Source organism: Macrotis lagotis, chromosome X, assembly GCF_037893015.1.
Source record: "Macrotis lagotis isolate mMagLag1 chromosome X, bilby.v1.9.chrom.fasta, whole genome shotgun sequence".
NCBI lineage: Eukaryota > Metazoa > Chordata > Mammalia > Peramelemorphia > Peramelidae > Macrotis > Macrotis lagotis.
This window is the reverse complement of record NC_133666.1, coordinates 33,901,704-33,922,325: the sequence shown is the minus strand read 5'-3', so window position 1 is coordinate 33,922,325 and position 20,622 is coordinate 33,901,704. Positions and strand designations below refer to the sequence as shown.

General features: G+C 40.8%; 1 protein-coding gene across 2 annotated transcripts in view; it reads left to right on the top strand.

Annotated features, from left to right (window-relative positions):
• FGF13 (fibroblast growth factor 13) overlaps nucleotides 1-20,622 on the top strand; it is a 517,188-nt gene that overhangs the window by 262,490 nt on the left and 234,076 nt on the right. The window contains exon 2 of one of the 2 annotated variants that reach the window (XM_074202173.1): nucleotides 15,570-15,737. The exons of the other annotated variant lie outside the window; for it this stretch is intronic. Within the exon in view, the coding sequence (XP_074058274.1) occupies nucleotides 15,570-15,737 (168 nt within the window). The remainder of the gene's footprint in view (nucleotides 1-15,569; nucleotides 15,738-20,622) is intronic. 2 annotated transcript variants of the gene reach the window in all.

Genomic DNA, 20,622 nt, shown 5'->3' with positions numbered 1-20,622 from the left:
CTGTGAGCCAGCTGGTGGCTCCAGAGTGGCTGTGTTCCCCTTTTAGCCCAATCAGTCTATTCATCTGGGTCATGTCATTGTGACTGCCCTTTAGCACAGGCAGGGCCAGCATGTTTGACCATCTTGTCTTGCTTCCAGAATGGTTGCACTTGTCCGAGAACGAAGATTTTTCTCAAAAGTAAATGCTCTGTGGGTTGAACCCCATTCTTTGGACATTTGTTCCCTTATATCAAGTTTCTACCTCCTCCCCCCCTTCATTTTGAGAAGAAAATCAAGACAAATAATTTCCCTGCATAATTCCTCCCCTCAACAAATAAGGCTGATATCAGAGGCTCCTCAGAGGCTCTGAGAACATCAGTAAGCAGAATGTGATTTGTCCTTGGCAGGGCATGGGAAGGTTTATTAAATTAAAGGAGCAGTCACTCCTTCCATCTGGTATGGGGGATGGGAGAAGCTAGTTAGCCCTCATTCATCTCCCTTGGCCAGCTGCCTTGCTTTCCCCTCATTACTCTATCTGCCTCCCGTTTTGACTGAGGTGGGGTGGAGGCTCATGGCTACTGAACTTGACTAGAATAGTCTACCCTTTTCAGGGTAACCAACCCTGATAGGGCCCAACAAAGAGATAAAGACATTGGTTGCAGGTTTTCTGGCACCTCCAGTCTTGGATGGAAACACAAGAGCATCATATATTTGTTTTGAGAAGACTAGACCTAAGATCCTGAGCACTCCCTTTTGTTTTTCTGTTCTTTGATGGGAAACAGACAGGGAGGCAGGGAGAGATTGATTGCTTTAAGGAAGAAAAATAAGAAGGACAAAGAGGTTCAAGGGATTAGATTGTAAAAGGAATTCTAGTTTTCAATCAAGTCATTGCCATTTTGGATATCCTGCTGCAATATGTAGGTTTTTACACTCTAGCCAGTCTTCAACCATGTACATTTACAGGTGGTTTATATTGGTATAATGAAATCCAAAGTTGGCTCCAGTTATCCCCAATTCTGTAAATGCATAGCTTAGTATAACTAAACAATAAGATTCCCTCTTTGCAAACCTGAAAGCTAAGCCACAATAAATCTATGGGTAGGTTTGGTTTTTGGATTGACTCGTTGAAATTTCTTGGAACCTTCATTGGCTCAGCAAACATGTACTATCATGGCAATGTCTTGTACCAAAAACCTTCATCAGACAGTATTTATAGTTTTATAGTAAGTTTTTTACCTACTACCCTCCACCTTCCTTTTTACATTCTTCACAGGACCATGAACTGAAACCTCTGAGAAAATTTTGTCTTAAGGAGATTGGGAGCCCTCTGAGAGCAGGGACTGCCTTTGGTACCTTTTATAGCCCTAGAATTGAGCACAGTGCCTGGCACAGAGGTGCTTAATAAATTTTGAGTAATTTAGTGATTGATGTAGAGCTAGAAGGGACCTTTGAAGGTGTTTGATCCAAACTTCTCATTTTACAAAGGAGCAGAATGAAGTGATTTACTATCCTCATAGGATTATAGATTTATGATTAGAAGAGTGCTCAAAAGTAATCATATCTATTCCTCTCTTCATCTAATAGATGAAGAAACTGATGTACAGGAAAGGAAGAGGAATATGTACAAGGTTATACATATATATATATATATTTATATATATGAATGAAATCATAGATCTATAGCTGGAAGGGATCTCAAAGGTCATATCTTACCCTTCTTATTTTACAAGGAGAGAAACTGAGACCCAGAGAGGTTAAATTGACTTGTCCAGTGACACACAAAGGATTACAGTTGTAAAGCAAAAAGGGACCTCAGAGACCATTTGAGGAATTCTTTCATTTTCTACAATAAACTGAGACTTAAGGAGATAAAGTGTCACTGCCAAAAGAAATAAGAATTTTTAGATCTAGAACAGGAAGAAACCTCAGGTACCATCTAGGCTACCTCTCTCATTTTGTAGACGAGTCAATGGAGGCCCAGAGAGAAGTGACCTGTTTAAGATCACATGGATAGTAAGTGGTAGGGACAGGATTTGAACCAACAACCTTTGAATTTCCATCTGGAACTCTTTCTCCTTCGCCATGGAGACTCCTCATGAAGTTACGGTGAAATTGCTTTTTTCAAGGGCAAAACAAATAGAAGAAGTCCCAGCTCTAGTTGGTCCTACCAAGCTGAAAAGACTTGGAGTAGAGTCCAAATGGTATGTATGGCAGCTTCAGGCTAACCCAGCTCAACCACTGTGTTGATTGCTAGGCAGTAAATCTTTTGGCTATAGGCACTCATGAATCAGGTGATGATAAATGTACTAATAACTGATTATGTAATGAAAATAATATTTAGTGAAATAATGTGATAAAAATGATAAGAACAACTCATAATAATATTATGGAAATAGTGATAGCTACTGCTATAAGTGTAACACAGTGGGGGTTACCAAGTGTTCCATCCAGGCTGTTAGATTTTTCTGGGAGGGGTGAATTTGAAAGTGGGATACAATAATAGCCCCTCCTGAATGACAGATGCTTAATGGGCATGGTCCTCATCTTGGAAAGCCTCGTCCTCCAACCTCATTTAACCAGCTGGGTTTGGAGGGAATGCGGGGAAGTTTAATCCAAGTGTTTATGATTCATTTACACCTAAATCATTAAATGGTATTTTAAGGACAGTTGATGGCTCCAGGCTTTTAAAATAATCATACTGCTTTTCTCTTAAACAGAAACAGCTGCCAAGAGTAAACAAACTCAAATACCATTTGCTGCGAAATTCCTCCCGCCCAAATTTGGAGTAGGCTCTGAGCTGGCATGGAAGCTTCCATCTGTATTCTCTGCAGTAATGGTCCCCTGGGTAGGAGTGCTCCCACCCTTTCCTCAAAGTACTGCATGTGACCAAAACCCAATATGGAAGGGGGCCTTGCTTTCAGGGCTATTTAGTGGAATGAACCCATCTTGGAGTCTTGACTTTCATGCTAAGTTTCGACCATGTTCTATTTCATTCTATGTCAAATGTGGAGGGGGGAAAGGGGGCAGGTAATAAGAACTCTACTTCCTGCTCTCCCTCCTAGGGGTTGGTATGACAACAGTAGTATGGATGGACTTTAGAAGTATTCCTGAGAATTCATGATTAGCTACTAGTATTAGCAACAGCAGCAGCCACCTCAGCCATCACCATCATCAGAAGACCTGGAGACCTGAGCTTGAGTCCCAGGGCTACCACATCTCACTTAGGCAAACCTGAGAATGAGTGCTTATAAAAGCACCTACTATGTGCCAAACTGTGCTAAGCTATTTACAAATAGATCTCATTAGATCTTCATGACTATCCTGAAAGGTAAGTGCTATTATTAGCCCCATTTTACATATGGGGAAATCGAGACAAACAGAGGATAATTGACTTGCCTAGAGTCACCCAGTTAGTTAGTCTCTGAGGCTGCATTGGAACTTGGATCTTCCTGGTACCAGGTCCAATGTGCTAAACACTCATCTACCACCTATCTCTGCTGATTACTTCCCCTTCTGAGCCTTGGTTTTTCCCATTGGTAAAATGGGATATTGATATTCTCTACCTTAGAGGATTGTCATAAAGAGAGTGCTTTGTAAATCTGAAATTGTTATGCAAGTGTGAGTTATAGCATTAGAGGAGCTGAGATTGCATTGCATTCCAATGTCCTTACTATACACATGGAGGAAAACTGAAGCCCAGAGAGAGCAAGTGGATTGCCTAGGTTCCCAGAGTTGAGATTTGAACCCAAATCTTTTGCCTTTAGTGTTAGTACCCTTTCCATTATACTGCATGGTTATCTGATTTTAATAAGTGACAGCAATATTATTCTAGTAATCGAGATTAGAAGAATGAGATGACAATGATGATCAGATGAGAGAAAACGTGTTGAAGTGAATGAGAAAGTAGGTCTTGGTGTTAGAAAGACTTGGGTTCTAGTACAGTCTTTTACATACTGGTTGTAGGATTCTTGGTAAGTCATGTATCCTCCCAATTCTCTAAGCATGTCTCTAAGTTTGTCAACTGGAGCAGATGTGGTTTGGCATCCAGAAGGAAGTTCCTCATTAGAACACATGATGAAATCACAAGCTTGGTCCAAATAGTCAGCAAGGTTGATGAAAATGATGATGATAATAATAATTTGTTAGTTCATCAAGATTTTACAAACCTTACAAAGATAATGTACATTATTTCCTTCAGATTTAACAATGTCCATGCTATTGTCCCTGTTTTTCAGAGGAGACAATTGAGGCTCAAACACGTTAATGAGCTTGCCCAAGGCAACACAACTAGTAAAAGTGACCAGCTGGATTAGAAATTGTCTTCCTGACTCCCTGTCTAGAATTCTAACTACTTTGCATCACTGCCTTCCTTGAAAATGTTTTAGGAACCTTTTCAATATGCTCTCCTTTTGTAGGCTTTTCTTTGTTGGTGTATTCTGACCTCTTTGGGCTATTTTGGGGGAAATATCCACATTGCTGATTTTTCTGAAAGGATTGGATGTTGCCTCTCAGCCTCTCCTCCTCCTCTTCCCCGCCCCCCAGCCCCACTTGGAGGCAGCCTCATGTAAGAAAATGATTTGTGCTTCCATATCGACTACTAAAATGCTGTAATTAGATAAAAATAACTTCCTTGTGAAGAATTCTCGTGTGTCTTGTGATTGACTATTGAGAGAAAGGAAAGAAGAAATAGAGAGAAACTGCCTGGTTTGAAGAGAATAAGTGAGTGAGGCCCTGGGGCATCAGTCCTTCGTTGTTTTGGGACACTTATATAGGGTATAATCTGAATGAATTTGCTGGAAGCAGCCCAGGTGACTGGAAGTCAGGAGACCTGGGTTCATGTTTGTCTTCCATTTAATTATGTAACATTGAACAAGATCTTTCCTTTCTCTAGACCTCATTTTCTCCCTTTTTTAAATTAAAAGATTGGTCTATAATGGGGGTTCTTAGCTTTTGTGTATGATGGCCTCCTTTGTCAAGTTGGTGAAACCTTTGGACTACTGAATACTATTTTTAAATGCCTAAAATAAAATATGTAGCACTACCAAAGAATATCATTACATGGAAATACAGTTCCCACAACATTTTTAGACCCCAGCTTAAGAATGCCTCATGGTTTCTGATATCTTTTTCCTGTAGCTACTAAGGTGCAACCAAGGTGGGGGCGTGTTAACAGTGACCTTAGATTAATTACTCCAGCTCCTGACTCTTTTGGAATCCCAGGTCTCTTGAAGACCTCTGACTTCTAGGGTCTCTCTGGTCTAACTGGTTTGAAACTAGAATCTTCTTTCCGGACAGGAAATAAACACCTAGAGAGCAGGAAGGAGAGGGTGCTAGTGGAAAACTCTTCTGGAATATACATTCATGGAGAAGCATAGGGAAGGTCCTCAGGAGAGAGAATCTAGAGGGTGAGGATCCTGTGATTTGACATAGCAAGGGTGGACTGTTCCCTGAGAAGTTTGGTGAGTATATTACAGAGTCTATCTTAGTGTCTTGAGATGTGGTGACCTAAAAACAAAATAGAAAAGATTGATAAAGGAAGAACTAGCAATTTAGTTTGCAAAGAGGCCCAAGGGAAGTTCACGATCAAAGATTGAGTAAGTTTCAAAGATGTTTCTCTGAGTCGCCATGATGTCATTGGAACTGTCTGACTGAAACTATTAAGAGTGGTAATAAAACCCCAAGAAATGGCTATTGCCTGTTTGCCTGCCGGTCTGTCTGTCTGTCTGGTGCCCCTGGCCCAGGTTGGAGTAGCCTGATCCAAGAGAGAATCAATTTGGAAATCATTGCTGAAGCTTGCAGGAAATATGTAATTATGCTCATTAATTGCTTTTGGGTCAAAAAGGAAAATTTCATGAAAATAGCAATCGTGGTGGGGGCAAACTGGTAAAGGGTGAGTAATCACTGATAAAGGGAAGAGTATCATTTCTGGTATATTGTGGCCCCCTCCAGGGTACAAGTCCCTTCTCCCTTCTACCCACACTGCAATAGGGAAATTTCTATTATTCTGATGAGAGAAAGAGTTAGTAAATAGGAGATTCCCCCAATGAGTAAGAAGGAAATCAACAGAAAACAATGTTTCCTCCTGAGTCACTTTGCCCCACTTTGCTACAGGGATGGAGAGAGTCCATGCCACTTGTCGAGAATATGCTGGGCTTAGCTCCCTGAACTTTTTTCTTAAGATAGAATCAAAATCATGAGACTTGGAGCTACCCTTTAGTGGGATTTCTCTTACCTAATTTATTATCTCCTGATGTGGTGAGAATCTTGGCCTGGTGAGCATTGTTGAGACTCATTTGCACCCTGCAGATCCAGGCTGAATCTGAGGTAGGGAGCACACAAACATTCGGACCCCCATTTTATGTCTTATTTTGAAACCTGGCCCAGAGGCCAGAGAGTTGGCTTTGGTGTCGAGAAGACATTCTAGGACCACAAGTTTCAGGGTGGATGAAGATTTCTTTTCTTGAACTGCAGTTGTAGATACCAGAGGCCAGGCCCTAAAGTTTCACTCCAACAGTAATAGCATCTCACATTTTTGAAATGCTTGAAGGTTTATGTTACTTCATTTGTCCTCATTACAGCCCTTGGCCGTTGGGGCTATTGTTATCCCTGTTTTACAGATGTGCTAAGGATGAGACTGTTTTACAGATGTGCTAAGGATGAGAGCTTCCCAGAGTCACCCAGTAAACCGTCTGAGGTAGCATTTGAACCCATCTTTTCTGACTTCCTCCTTTAACTGCTAAGATAGACTTGGAGATTTCCCCAAGGAAACACAGTCAACAAGTAGCAAAAAATGAAAACTTATTTTGATCCCCAAATGAGTCTTCGTTCTCCTCTCCTACACTCTCTCCTCTCTCATTCCATGTTAGGTGGCTGCACACAAATATGCTGTGACTATTCAGTTATATGTTCACTCTTTCTTTCCTTTGTTCTGCATTTCTTGGATGTCTACCCTGGACAAAGTCAGCATGCCATTGGTTATAAGCTCACATGAAAGCATGATGGCTGTGGGTTCAATGAGTTTCAACATGCTTAATGTAGCTGGAGGAATTGAAGGGGGCCTTGGAGCACAAGTTGCATTTGGATTTCTGGAGAAGAATATTTTATGCAAGACATACTAGTCAGAAGAGACAATATTGCTAAAGGCAGGTATCTAAAGAGAACAGAGCTTTGGAGGGAAAATAGAGACCCCTATTGGTCTAGTGTTGCTAGGAAGTCTGGGAGAGTGGGTTAGAGCTATATTTTGGAAGTCTCGAATATCTGCTCAAGATTTTGTTATTTTTTCTATGTGCAGTGAAGAATGTTATGGATACAGACTAGTGCTAAACTGGAAGTGATGTTTTAAGGAAGATGTTATTTGTTACTGTTCAGTTACTTCATTTGTGTCTGACTCTTTGTGATCCCTGTTGGGGGTTTTCTTGGCAGAGATCCTAGAGTGGTTTGCCATTTCCTTCTCTAGCTCATTTGATAGATGAGGAAACTGAGGAAAACCGAGTGAATTGACTTGCCCAGGGTCAAACAGCTAGTAAGTATCTGAGGCTGGATTTGAACTCAGGAAGAGGGGTGTCCTTGACTCTAGGCCTGACTCTATCCACTGAAGCACTACCTCGCTGCTCTTTTAGAAAGATAGTTTGGCACAATGTAATTGGAAACATATTGGAGAGACATTGTAATTAGTGAACCAGTTTGGAAGCTGATGAATAGTCAATAATCTAGCATCAAGTATTTATGATGTACACACACATGCAGAATAAACTGGAGAGAATTAGTAGAGGCAAGGCCCTCAGAGTAAGGCAATTCTACAGAAAGACTTCTTGAAGTATCCATCTATTAGGTATTAAGGGCCTAGTAAGGGTGGAGGACAGGTCAAGTGAAAGGAAAGAAAGTTTTGAAAGAAGTTTCCACACTACTTCCTAGGATGTTAGGGATGAAAGAGAGGGAGAAGTCCAAAATATGGAGGCATCTTTGGCTAAGTAAGGAGTCCCCTAGCTTGGAGAACAGAAGCCCTAGCTTTCAATTGGCTTCTCATTCTTAGGAATTACATGGCCTTAAGCCATTGCTTTCCATTCACTGGGTATTGGCAGAATTGGCCTAGGCAGTACCTGAGGTCAATTGTAGATCTCACAATCCAAGACTTTCAGGGATTTTGCAGGCTATCTCCATGGTGGGTGTTGTAACCTCACAACTAGCTGCCCGGTCTTGTTCAGGGAAGTAAATTGTTCATCACTCAGTTGAGTATTTTTCATGATTGTTTGGGATAGTTAGCAGTCTTTGCACTTGTGTCACTGTTCTTTCCTGAAAGCAATTAGGAAGCATGAACTAATACATTCTCCTCCTGTATCTCAGGCAGTAAATAGAATGAGAAAAATGTGGGTCCACTACCAATGTATCTGTGGTAGATTTGGTTTTCTATCTTTATCGGTATGGAGGAATCAGTTTTATAATGGCCTTTGTCATTCACTTTGTCTAAGATAACACCTGCATCATTTTCTCTGTTCTCGCTGTGTTCTAACTGTTTTCCAAGACTGGATGGTTGCTCCAGCTGTGGCATCTCCTGGCCCGGCCCTATTGTCTCACAGCAGTGGCTGGCTGCCTTCTTGTTACCTCAGAGATGGCAAGCTCATTCCACTTGAGCATCGTGTATCATTAATTAAGGGTGGTGAGTCATCTTTGTGAAGTTACTTTAATAGCAGGGAAGAAAAGGGCCACGTCTCCTGAGAAGAACGGGCCTAGCTTAGGCAGTCTTGGGCCTCCAAGACAGCAAACAAACACTTCATTTGGACATTCCATGGTCCTAACACTGAGCTGATGTTGCTGAGGTCATGAGCCTTTGTTTTAGCAGTTTCCTAGTATGTTCCTGGTTGGATTTCTGTCCTTGATTAAAGAAAAAGAAGCTAGTTGGATTTGGGGATGTGGTGGGGGGTGAAGGTATTCTAATTGGAAATCGTTAGCTCATTAGCTCCATACCAGCCTTCTAATGTGAGTCCAGGCTCTGCTTGTATACTATCTGAGTGAACCTGGCCAAGAGACATCCCTGCTCTAGGACTCACTTTACACACCTGTAAAAGGAAAAGATCTTGGATAGCAGACCTCTAAGGCCCTTTGCAGCTCTAGTTCTCTGATGTAATGATGGGCCCCACATGACAGGAAGCGGATGCCCAGAGAAGGGAACTCCCTTGACCAAGGACTCATCAATAACAACAAAAAACCCCAACAAATAACATTTCTATATCCTGTGCTAAGGGCTTGACAAATATTGTCTCATCTGGTCCTCACAGGAACCCTGGTAGTTGAGTGCTTTTATTATTCTCATTTTACAGATGAAGAAACTGAGGCAGGGAAAGGCAAAATGACTTGCCAACAGTTAGACAACTAAGGGAGTATCTGAGGCTGAACTCAGGTCTTCCTGATGCTGAGCTCAGTGCTCTGTCTACTGCGCCACCTAGCTGCCAGTAGGGGAACTCTATATTTTGCATCTCAGTCCATCGGTTTCTTCATTTCACTGTGACTGCCTCTCCTGGGGGTCCAGGGTACCGGACTCAGGAGGCCTGAAGACCTTAGTTCATTTCCCTCCTTGGACCCCATCTGTGCCCCCCCTGGGTAAGTCACCTCACCTTTCTGAGCCCAACTTTTCTCTGATACTAATGGGAGATTAACAAGTTGGCCCATAGCAAAGGTACAGACGGTTGGGAGATTTAAATGAAATAATGGGCAGAAAATGCTTTGGGGAATTTTCAAGCTTCTCAGAAATGTCAGTTACTTCTCTTATCAGACATTTGAAGTGGGTGATATCACTGACAATGTCAGATTTGCAGTCATTTAGCTACTTCATAGAAATCTTCACTATGATAGGAAGGGATCTTTTGTGCTTGTTTTACTTTTCAATGATGCTTAATGGGGTAGTTTTGTCTTGCATAAACCATTTCCTTCTGGATTTAAAAGCTAAATTATATTGAACTTCCTTCCTCCAACTTTCTATTAAAGTTTTCATTGATGATTGAGGTCATAAGTGAATTCTAGTTATGAAGTCAGATTTGGATGGGACTTCAGCAACACTGTTCTGGTATTTGTTTAACATCAGGCTTTCCAAAAATATGTATGCATTACACATTTTTCAGTTTCATCTACATCATGAAAACATTCCTCCTTCACTTTCATAAGTTTAGGTAATAAACAAAACAACAAAGTGAGCCCCGATTCCTAGCGTTTGCTGATTTCCTTCTCAAACTGAAATATGAAATTGGCTTTCTACTGACCTATTTTGAGCTGGTTCCACCAAACCACTAGATCTCCCAAACCTTCCAGTGCAAGCTATATCCAAATGGAAATCTCTTTTACAATATCCAAACCAGATGGGCATCCAGCTTTGACCTGGAGTCCTCCAGAGAGGAGAAGCCTACTTACTCCCAAGATAGTCAGTATGCATTTCTTACTTATGAAGTTTCAGTATTCCAGATATAGAAAGACATGCCATAACATAGTCCATGCCCTCAAGGAGCTTACTTTCAAACTGGGGAGACAGCATGTAAACAGCTAGATATAGCTGACATATACTGAATAGATACAAGGCATTCAGAGAGAAAGAAAGGCATCAGAAGTTAGGAAGATTAAAAAATGCTTCCTGCTCAAAAGTGGGACTTGAGTTGAATGTTAAAGGAAGTCAGGGAAACTGAGAGGTAAAACTGAAGCAGTAGAGAGAATTATAGGCTTGGGGCAATAGCCAGCAAAGGTCCAGAGTTGAGATATATGGTGTTGTATTCAAGGGAATATAGAAATGCCAGTGTAGACACATCATAGAGTCAGTAGAGGAGAGCAAGGGTAGGAAGGAGCCAGGCCATTCCATATGAGAATAATTCTCACTTTTAAGATATTTATAGTGTTTTCTTTAACATCTAGTTGAAGCTTGTCCCTCTGTATCTTTCTCCCAGGTCTTCTGGATTTGTAATCTGAAGCCAAATTAAAATTTAAAAGACCAAACAAATCTTATTCCTCTTTCACATATCAGACCTTTAAATAATTGACAATAATTCTCCTGTGCCCGGAGTCTTCTTTCCTCCAAACTAAAAATTCCAGTTCCTTGGACTGATCTTTTGGATGGTTTCCCAAGTAATCCTCTCCATAATTCAGGTCACTTATAATCTGGATTGTGATTCTCTCCGTCAACACTAATAGGACCAAAGAAATGTATCCCCTTTTATCATGTTCTTCTAATATCACAAATTATTCTTTTCACCCCAGCTTGCTATATACAAAGTTCCGTGTTAGACACTGTTGTTGAAAGTAACCAGCGTTCTGACCCATGTGGTGCCTCATTCTTGTAGGGGCCAATTGGGAAAGAGGTAGGTAGAGAGAAAATGGTTGACAAATAAAACTAATTGAAATTAGAAATGAAAACAATGAGAGATAAACATTTTGGTGGAATTTCAGAAAGAAGAAGCTCTATCACCACTGGTTGGAAATATCAGGAAATTTTCATGTACAAGGAGTCTTTAACTATCATTATGCAAAAATCATAAAGTCCTCCCCATTCAGTTTTTGTTTTTGATGTTAGTTCTTTGATACTGTGGGCTACTTTTGAGTGTGTGTGTGTGTGTGTGTGTGTGTGTGTGTGTGTGTGTGTCTTCATGATGCTGGGCCCAGTGTGACTTCCTCTCTCAAAGGTCTTGCCCACATACGACCCTGAACAGATTTCCTTCAAAATACCCCATTGACTATCTTCAGTATTGGAAATCAATAGTTATGTTTTCTCTCCTATTCTGGAGAGTGAAGGTCACTGCTGAACTTGATATGGTAAGCATCTATGTGGATATCCTTCACCTAACAGGGGTAATCTCTTATTTCTAGTAAATAATAGATAAATACAATATTTCCTGTGGCAGAGGAAAAAGATGACAGAATCAAGACAGAAGACACAAGAAATGGAAAAATGAAGAGGAGGAGGCTGGACTGGCCTTGTTTCTTCCTCTGGTTTCAAATTCATAGAATTTTAGGCAGGAGTCAAAGTCCTTCCCTGGGACCAGGCTTCATCAACTGCAGCTCCACTTTACAATCTGACCTGATAAGTCATTCTTTCCTGCTGTGTACAGATAGACCCAGACAAGTTTCCCCCCAGGGATTCCTTGTGTCCCAGGAGCTGCTCTTCCCAGACCAAGAGGTGAACAAACTGCTTCTCTCAAATCCACATTGGTTCATACAAGGTGGAAAATCAAGGATGGATCCCCAGTCATTCAGAAGAAGAGGACCCTGGTTTTCCTAATCCCGGGAACATTCCATTTGGAAAACCCAATACTATCTCTCTTCAGCATATTGCCTGTGTGACCAGGGGCCAGTGGAAAGCATCTTTTTTCATCTACAGGTGTTAATACAGTTACTGAAGTTGGGAAACCCTTGAGGTTTCAGAGTGAATCTTCGGCCATGTGTTTTGATTCCCCTTACCTCATTTTTCTCATTTGCTAACCAGCTCTTCACCTTGATCCCATCTCTTCCCACTGGATGTAGTAATTGTTCTCTTTTGACTAGACATTATAGCTCACTGAAATCTCCCTTTTTGTCTGCTCTCTGTTTTGCTAACTGAATTTTGATCTTTCTGCTATGGTTGGGACAGGCCTAAACCAGTGTGTGTACCCATCTCCCACCCCACACCATGTCTGTGTTTGTGTCCTCCTTTCCTAGATGCCTGGGTATTGGGGAAGGGGGATTTTTGTGTTTGTATTAGAAGGTAGACCCAGTTGCATTTACTATCTGACAACTTCCTAGGCACCTTGTGCCAGAAGTTAGAGAAGAGAAAAAAAGTTGAAGTAGGAGGCAGAAAATATGGTGACGAAGTGAAGAACGGAAAAGCCCTCTTCCAATCCTGTTGCAACATCGGATTCCTTTTCCATCAGCCTTTGTTTCCCTTCCTGAACCACTAAGCCATGCAGTCTATTTTCCATTGCTTGGGAATAAGAACATATACTCTCTGTCCCCCTTTGCCTCTGCTGTCTAAAGCAATACCATGAAAATATCTCATTGATTATTGGAAGACTTTGAAATGAATACATTTTCTGAACACATCCTCATCCTTCATCCATTCTGACCTCTTATTCTATGATTTCTTATATGTCAGTGCAACTGTCTTTCCATGTTGCTTCAACAACTGGGTGAACAGTCAGCAATTTAATCGGGAGCCCCTGTGGATGCCATACCAAGCTACTGGTTTGATGGATTCAGGTTGGAATTGACAAGTAGTTCTAATGAAGACCCAGTGAAAGCCACAAAGCTTGCCCATTAACTCCCAGATTCCCAAGACAATCTCCCGAGTCTATGTTATTGCTCAAACAGATGACTCGTTAAAGCCCTCATTAAAGAAGTGAGACACCTTTGACTCTTGCTGAATTCAATCTGAAGGGGGAAAAATGAAAAACAAAACAAAAAGGGAAAGCTTTGTGGGAAGCAGCTGCCTTGGATTTCAGTGACCTCTTTGCTTCCTCAGTCATAATATATTTTTGTCTTGGCTCTTAGATCCGTCATAATATCCCTTTCATTGTAATACAGTGGTATGTTTCAGATAACCCACTGTATCTAATTAAACCCAAATGATGGCAGCCTGGGGCTTTTCTGGGGAATTGATGACTAGAGAAGCCGCTGACTAGTGATGCAGCCAAAGCTCTTGCCTTCAGTCTGGCATTAATATTGAAAAATGTCTGTTTGTGACGTCATTATTGCAGCCATAAAACAAGAGGGGGAAAACAGATTTCTCATACTTTTCAGAGATTTCAGAAGAATAAATTCCTCTTTCATATGCCAACCTGTTTTCTTCTTCATTGCCCTATCTCATATCAGTGATATGGCAGTGTATTGTTAACTACATGGGGCCCTCAAATGGAATATATTGGTGGTCATCCTTTATGGATAATTCTTTTTTCTAGATTTCCAAATTTGAAAGATTTCCTAAGATATTCTGGAGTATCAAAACCAAAATCTCTCTTGTGCTATTATGCTGAAATTTGATGGCTGTATTGTCATAAATATCTGTTTATGGTGGTAAATAATTCCACATGCTTTGGAATCTGCTTCCAAGAAAGAACTATATCCATAAATGGAGCCCTGAGATGTTATCATCATCATATTCCTAGGAGATAAATCTCTACTGAATCAAGCTACTGTGCTGGGGCAACATAATATTTTTGATTACTGCCAGTGAAATTGACTAAAATATTCATCACCTTCCTGCATAATTTAATGACTCATAAAGAAGACAACAATTCTGAATGGGGGAAATCTGTCAACGACTCATTCTGAACTCATAATACTCATGCACAAGTGATTTTTCTTTTGTATCCCACTTTTTCCCAAAGTGAAAGAAAGTCCATGAAAATCATTTAAGATCCTTCTCTCTGGTCTTTCACCCATTTGCAAAATGTTATTGCCCATCAGGAATATCCAGTTCTCTGGCATTGAAACCTCAGGCTGTTCTTGAGAACACTTCAGAATTATTCTTACCATAACAAGTTTGCCATTGGTATCTCTCCTGAGGAATCCATATGGAGTTTAGACATTTGGGGGTGTACTGTGAGTCAACAGCTCATTAATCATAGATACAGAGACACTGACTCACAGGGAAAATGGAATGGCCTAATTGTGGAGAGAATGAAATATAATCATTCAGTAATGTGGTCAGTCCTCTGTTTGTTTTTTTGGTTTTGATTTTGTGTTTTTTTCCTAATAAAGGTCAAACTGGTAATGACTTTGGTGGGTGGTTGGTTAGCAAGCACAAGAATGCCATAGTGGGGTGGCTTTTTATTCAGTAGGGAGAAAGAATAAGTGAACCAACCCACAAGAGATGAATGCTAAATATGTGTGTGTGTACAATGACAGAAGGAGATGTAGGGGTGGGGAGGGGGAGGAGAGTGGGTACTTCATTGACCTGTTTGATGAAACAAAATGCCCAGTAGCCACCAAGAAATAAGTACACTATCCCAGGATTGGTTACTTTTGTTTTCAACCCAATGGCAACTTTATTTAAATGCCAGTTGCTGTCCTGATTTGGAAGCCTTAGCACATTAAAATATTGGAGATAACCCTCAATTCCCCTTCATCATCAAAGAGTAAACCCAAGTGCAATTGGTCACTTTGTCAGGCTCAGCAAGCAGTGTTTTGGATGTGCTGGTAGTCCTTCATCTGGGCCAGCAGCCAAGAGTTAAACCAGTAGGTTGAGAACAGACATGTAATCACAGGCATATTTCCCTAATTTGCTGATGATTGATGGCCTTCAGCCAGTTCTACCTAGAATGTCTATGCTGAACCTTCATTGAATACATGCAGCATCTACATGTTATGTTTGTATAGTCAGCTCTGCTTCTTGGCCCAGCATCATATGATAATATTTTCATTGAGTCTGCAATAACGGTGTGAATTGCCAAGTAGTTCTTCTCTAGGCAGCAATATTTTTAACCAAGTCACTTGAGAAAGCGTTCATGAAGCCAGTTGGTTTGTTTTGTTGGACTCTTAGAAATGTGGTTTGATTTTCTTCCACGGGAATAGGGTTGGTGTAAGGTGATGGCTACTTTTGAGAAGCTCTAACTCAAGTTCATTTTGTTATGTGGTGACCGCAGCGCTGGATGACGTTCCCCCCGGCACACAAGAATACATTATGTTACGGCAAGATTCCATCCAATCAGCGGAATTAAAGAAAAAAGAGTCCCCCTTTCGTGCTAAGTGTCACGAAATCTTCTGCTGCCCACTGAAGCAAGTGCACCTCAAAGAGAACACAGAGCCGGAAGGTTTGTGCACGCCGGATCGGTGTTTTTATTTGTTTTCTCTTGCTTTTCTTTCTTTCTCATTCATTTCTAACATGCAGTGTGCTGGTTGGTTGCTTTGGGCCTATGTCAGCCCAGCACCTCTGACACAGGAGGCCAAGTCCACTTCATGCTGCTCCTGCTTGCCTGTGCCAGTGTTATACAGTCTCCTTCGGGACACTGTACAATACCGATCATTGCCAACTGCCACTGGAGAGATTGCACTGCTGCTTCCCCCTCCCCCCAAAAATGTTTTCAGGTTTTCCCCTACACCCATCGTTATGCTGTCCCTTTTTGGCTGCCCAAGATGCTTTGCTACATTAGCTACCATCAGCCCTGTGCTGGTTCCATCCCCTTGCATTTCCAAAGTGGCAATCGGTCCATAGATGCCCCTTAAACAAGAATGCAAAGATTGCTCAACATTTTCCAACTCTTCTCTGCTTTTTAAGGCTGTGGGGAATGGGAAAAGACAGTCTATGTAATGCACGGCCAGTCACATTTGGGGAAATGAAGTGCATGCCTTTAGGAAATGATGCATAGAATGTTTTCCTTTTCAGCTTAAAGTACAGGTTTGTACAATTCTTCTTGCCATGAATTAAATTGAGACGTGAATGAAATATTCAATACTTCACATGGTTGATCTATTTTATAATATCCAATTTTCTCTCAAAGCTCTCATTCAAATATTTGAAATGACTTTATAAAGAAACCACAATAAACATTGTCCATCTATATCCATTTCAGCATTCCAAACTCAACTTGGAGGGGGAATGACCTCACGTAGACCAATGAATATGAAATTGGAAATGACTTGATGTCAACTTTATTGAAAAATGCATGTACTTTTCTAGGTTGAGAATATGGAAGGATACAAAAGTTCCAAGTTCATTGGCTGCCACTATAGCTTTGATTGTCAAATGGGTCATGTGTTAGTTTCTATCCTATACTAGTAGTTTGGTCATGTAATTGAGATTCCTTTTCATGCTAACATTTGAAGTATATTTGCCTTTATGATGCTGTTATAATGAAAAAGGTATGACAATGTGTATTTTCTTTTTTTTTCCATATTGACTAAAAAGTCATTGGGTTGCAAACTCTAGTTCTGAGAATGGAAACGTAACATCTTAAGGGAATGATATCTTAACAGCCTCTACTCTCTACCTCTTCATGTTTTCTGCTTTTTCTCGAATCAAGTTTCCAATATTAGAATAGGTTACTTGCATTCACTTCTTGCTAGAAGTTCAGTGTCCATTGGCTGCCACTGGATCTTTGATTGTATGAATGGTTCATCCATTAGCTTATCTTTTGCCAGTGGTCTGGTCACATAACTGAGGTTCTTTTTAGTGCCTAACATTTGGAAGTATATTTGCTTTATAAGTCTGTTATTATGATAGAAGTATAACAACGTGTATTTTCTTTTTTCTTATATTGACTGGGAAGTCGTTGGGTTGCCACCTCTAGTTCTGAAAGTTGACACACATAAGCCAGTCTGGCACTGTAGGAGACGGTATATTGGGGTTCATTAAAAAGACAGTGATTCTAAAAAAAAATTACCAGGGGTGGCTAGGTGGCGCAGTGGATAAAGCACCAGCCCTGGAGTCAGGAGTACCTGGGTTCAAATCCGGTCTCAAACACTTAATAATTACCTAGCTGTGTGGCTTTGGGCAAGCCACTTAACCCCATTTGCCTTGCAAAAAACCTAAAAAAAGTGATTAAGCAGTAACTTTTATAAACTGGTTTTCTTATTTCTAATTAACAATTTAGTAGCATCCTCTTCCTTACCCCTGCCCTGGCAACATGCAAGTCCCCCAAGATATCCCTGTCAAATTTCTAAGGTTTTCTCATTTGCATGATAGATCATTCCATTACAAAAGCTGTCCTAATATATAGTCCTTAGGCAAAAGGACAGCAATTTATATCCCTTCAAAGATCCATTGGTCTTTACTATTTCTTAAGATTGCATTTCAACCATATAAATTGTGGGTTTGCATGTATTTATGTTTGTGTATTGGGGCACTAGTCATTGTTTCCCATTAATACCCAGATTGAAAGTTGATATTGAGGGTTTATCTCACCCTCTGTTTCCTGCCAAGGTATGTGCAATTGCCAAGCCAGCTTTCTTTCCCTCTTTCTATGAATTGGTTGGCAAGAGAATAAGACCCACCTAAGACTTTCTGGAATGCTTCTATCCTATCAGGCCTAGCTTCAGGTCCCTGGGTCTGATGACCTATCAAAGGAAGGTCCAATACTTAGGACGTGTACTCTGATTACCTTCTAAGAAAGAGAGAACCCTTCATAGCCTTGCCAATTAACTGGGCCCTGGAGACTAGTTAACTTTAACAGCGAAGTGATGCCAAGATGTCGGATCAGACTTATGTTGACCTCTGACACATCCAGTAGGCATATCATCTGTGAGTTTGGGGAGGTTTTAACAGAGCAAAAGAGGCAAAAGATGATTTTGTGGCTCACTTGAATGTTTTTTCTTCTGGTGTATCATTTATATCTCCTCTAAAGGTACTGGGGCATGGCTGCATTACCAGTGGTGACAGAAGTACCAGTGAGCCAGGTTACCCTTATGTTTGGACAGCTCCTCTTCAAAGACTGCTTTAACTTGGAAACTTTTCTCTGAATTTATAGGATATTAATGTAAGGCAGCTGGAAGAGATCATTGTTTGCATTTGGTCTGGTGTCACAATGGAAGCCTTTAATAATTCATAAATAAGACTTTACCTGGTCTTGGTTTGTCACAGGCAAGGCCAACATAGCAAGTAAAAACGGGTCAGTCAAGTCACAATTTTGGTCATATCTGCCTGCATTGACAGTTATAAAAACATCTTCCCTACTAGCCATGTCTCCATAAATTTATGACCTGCTTTCAGAGGGATTGGGAAAGGGAATCATATAAGGTAGTCTAGAGCTATAATTTCATCCATGTGATAAACTCCCTGTTTCAAAACATCCTCCACAGATACATCTCAGCAACTTGATTGTAATGCGTTGTTTCAGTGAGGTACCTGGGTCACTTATTAGGAAACGATTTGCTCAGAATCAATCAATAGGTGTCAAGAGACAAGATTTGAACCCTCCTCCCTAACATCATGGCTCTATTTATGAAACCAGAATGTCTGAAGACTCACCCTATGCCTCTACAATAGAAAAAGTAAATTTTAGAGGTAGGAGAAACCCTCAAGGTGATCCAGTTAATTCCCTGCTTTGCCAGTGAAATAAACTGAGAGCTAGAGCTGTAACATGTTTTTTTGCACTCCTACATAAGTTTTCCATAAAACACAGCAAGGTAGGCAACAAATTTGGCTTTTGAGGAAGGACAATGAGGGAAATATAGAGATCCTTGGGACAAACATTCTCTTCTGCTATGAGAGAAAGAGTATTACCTTTGGTGGGGCAGCCAGATGGAAAAGGTTAGTGTCCTCTAATAGCATCCTATTTTAAGTAAGAGTGTGTATAGGTGGGCAGCTAGGTGGCTCAGTGGATAGAGTACTGGCCCTGGAGTCATTAGGACCTTAGTTCAAATGTGGCCTCAGACACTTAATAATTGCCTACTTGTGTGACCTTGGGCAAGTCATTTAACTCCATTGCCTTAAAAAATAAAAAAAATTTAAAAAGACTGTATACAGGGTGATAAGGGAGAACTAGCACCTGTAATATGAGGGTGACATTGTAACTAATAATTTTTGCTAGCTAGTTCCTAGGTGTTCTTTTATTACTAAAGGAATGTCAGTGTAGTCAGCAAATTCTAAATTTTGATATACTAAGGGGCAAAGGTCCAATAGCTCTGCCCAGTAAGGGAAGGGACTGATTAATCAGAAGCTAAGTTAAAACTTTGTCCAGGTTGACTAGTTGCTATCTCATAGATTAAAAACCATGATGGCTGCAGCATCTCTGTGCCTCCCCATACCAAACAGCTTTCTAGTTAAAAGCAATCTATTTAACACCCCACTCATCAATCTCTGCTGATTCTTGCTGATGGTCAGTGATGGGCTGTCATAATTTCCTAATAACCACTTAGGGTTGTATTACAGATGTCAGATTCTGACCCTCAGAAAGGTCTGCCCAACTGTCATATCTGCAATTCAAATGGGTCCAGACTCATTTGGAATTTCATTTACTCTTCAGGCCAGAAAACTTTCATGAGCATGTACTTTCTCTTTTTTTTTTCTTCTTGCGTCAGCAGTATCCAGCATCATTGGCTGATATAGTGTTATCGAGATACCTGGAAGACAGTTGATTCACAGTACAGTGGCCATTCTTCCAAGTGCCCATTCTGGTACAGCTGTGTCAGGAGGCCTTGGCAAGACTTTTCATTTATATAGTTCTTGATCATTTATAGAAGGTTCTCTCATACATTGTCTTCTTTGACCTCACCCTTACAAGACCTCACCCTGTGAGGCAGAACCCAGGAAACAGTATTTTATCCTCATTTTAAAAATAATGAAACTGAGCTTGAGAGAAGGCTCCTGGTTTAGATGAGCTACTAAGCTGCTTAGGGGCTCCAGAGCGGTTTCGAGTCAAGAAGAGCTGAGTTCAAATGCAGCCTTAGCCATTTACTACCTATGTGACCCTGGACAAGCTACACTTTGTTTCATACATTCCTCATCTGTCAAATTGGGGTGGGCAATAAGAGTACCCACAGCCAAGGGCTATTGTAAGGACCAACAGAGATCATAATTGTGAAGCCCTTAACACAATGCTGTACCAATGGTAGCTGTTCATTGCTGACCTGGAACTGAGACAGAGGTGTAGCGCAAAGGTTACCTGGCACAATCCCCTTATTATGTAAGTCGGGAAACTGAGGCCTGGGAAACCAAAGGCACTTGGGCAAGATCATACACAATTTAAACCTAGATTCTCT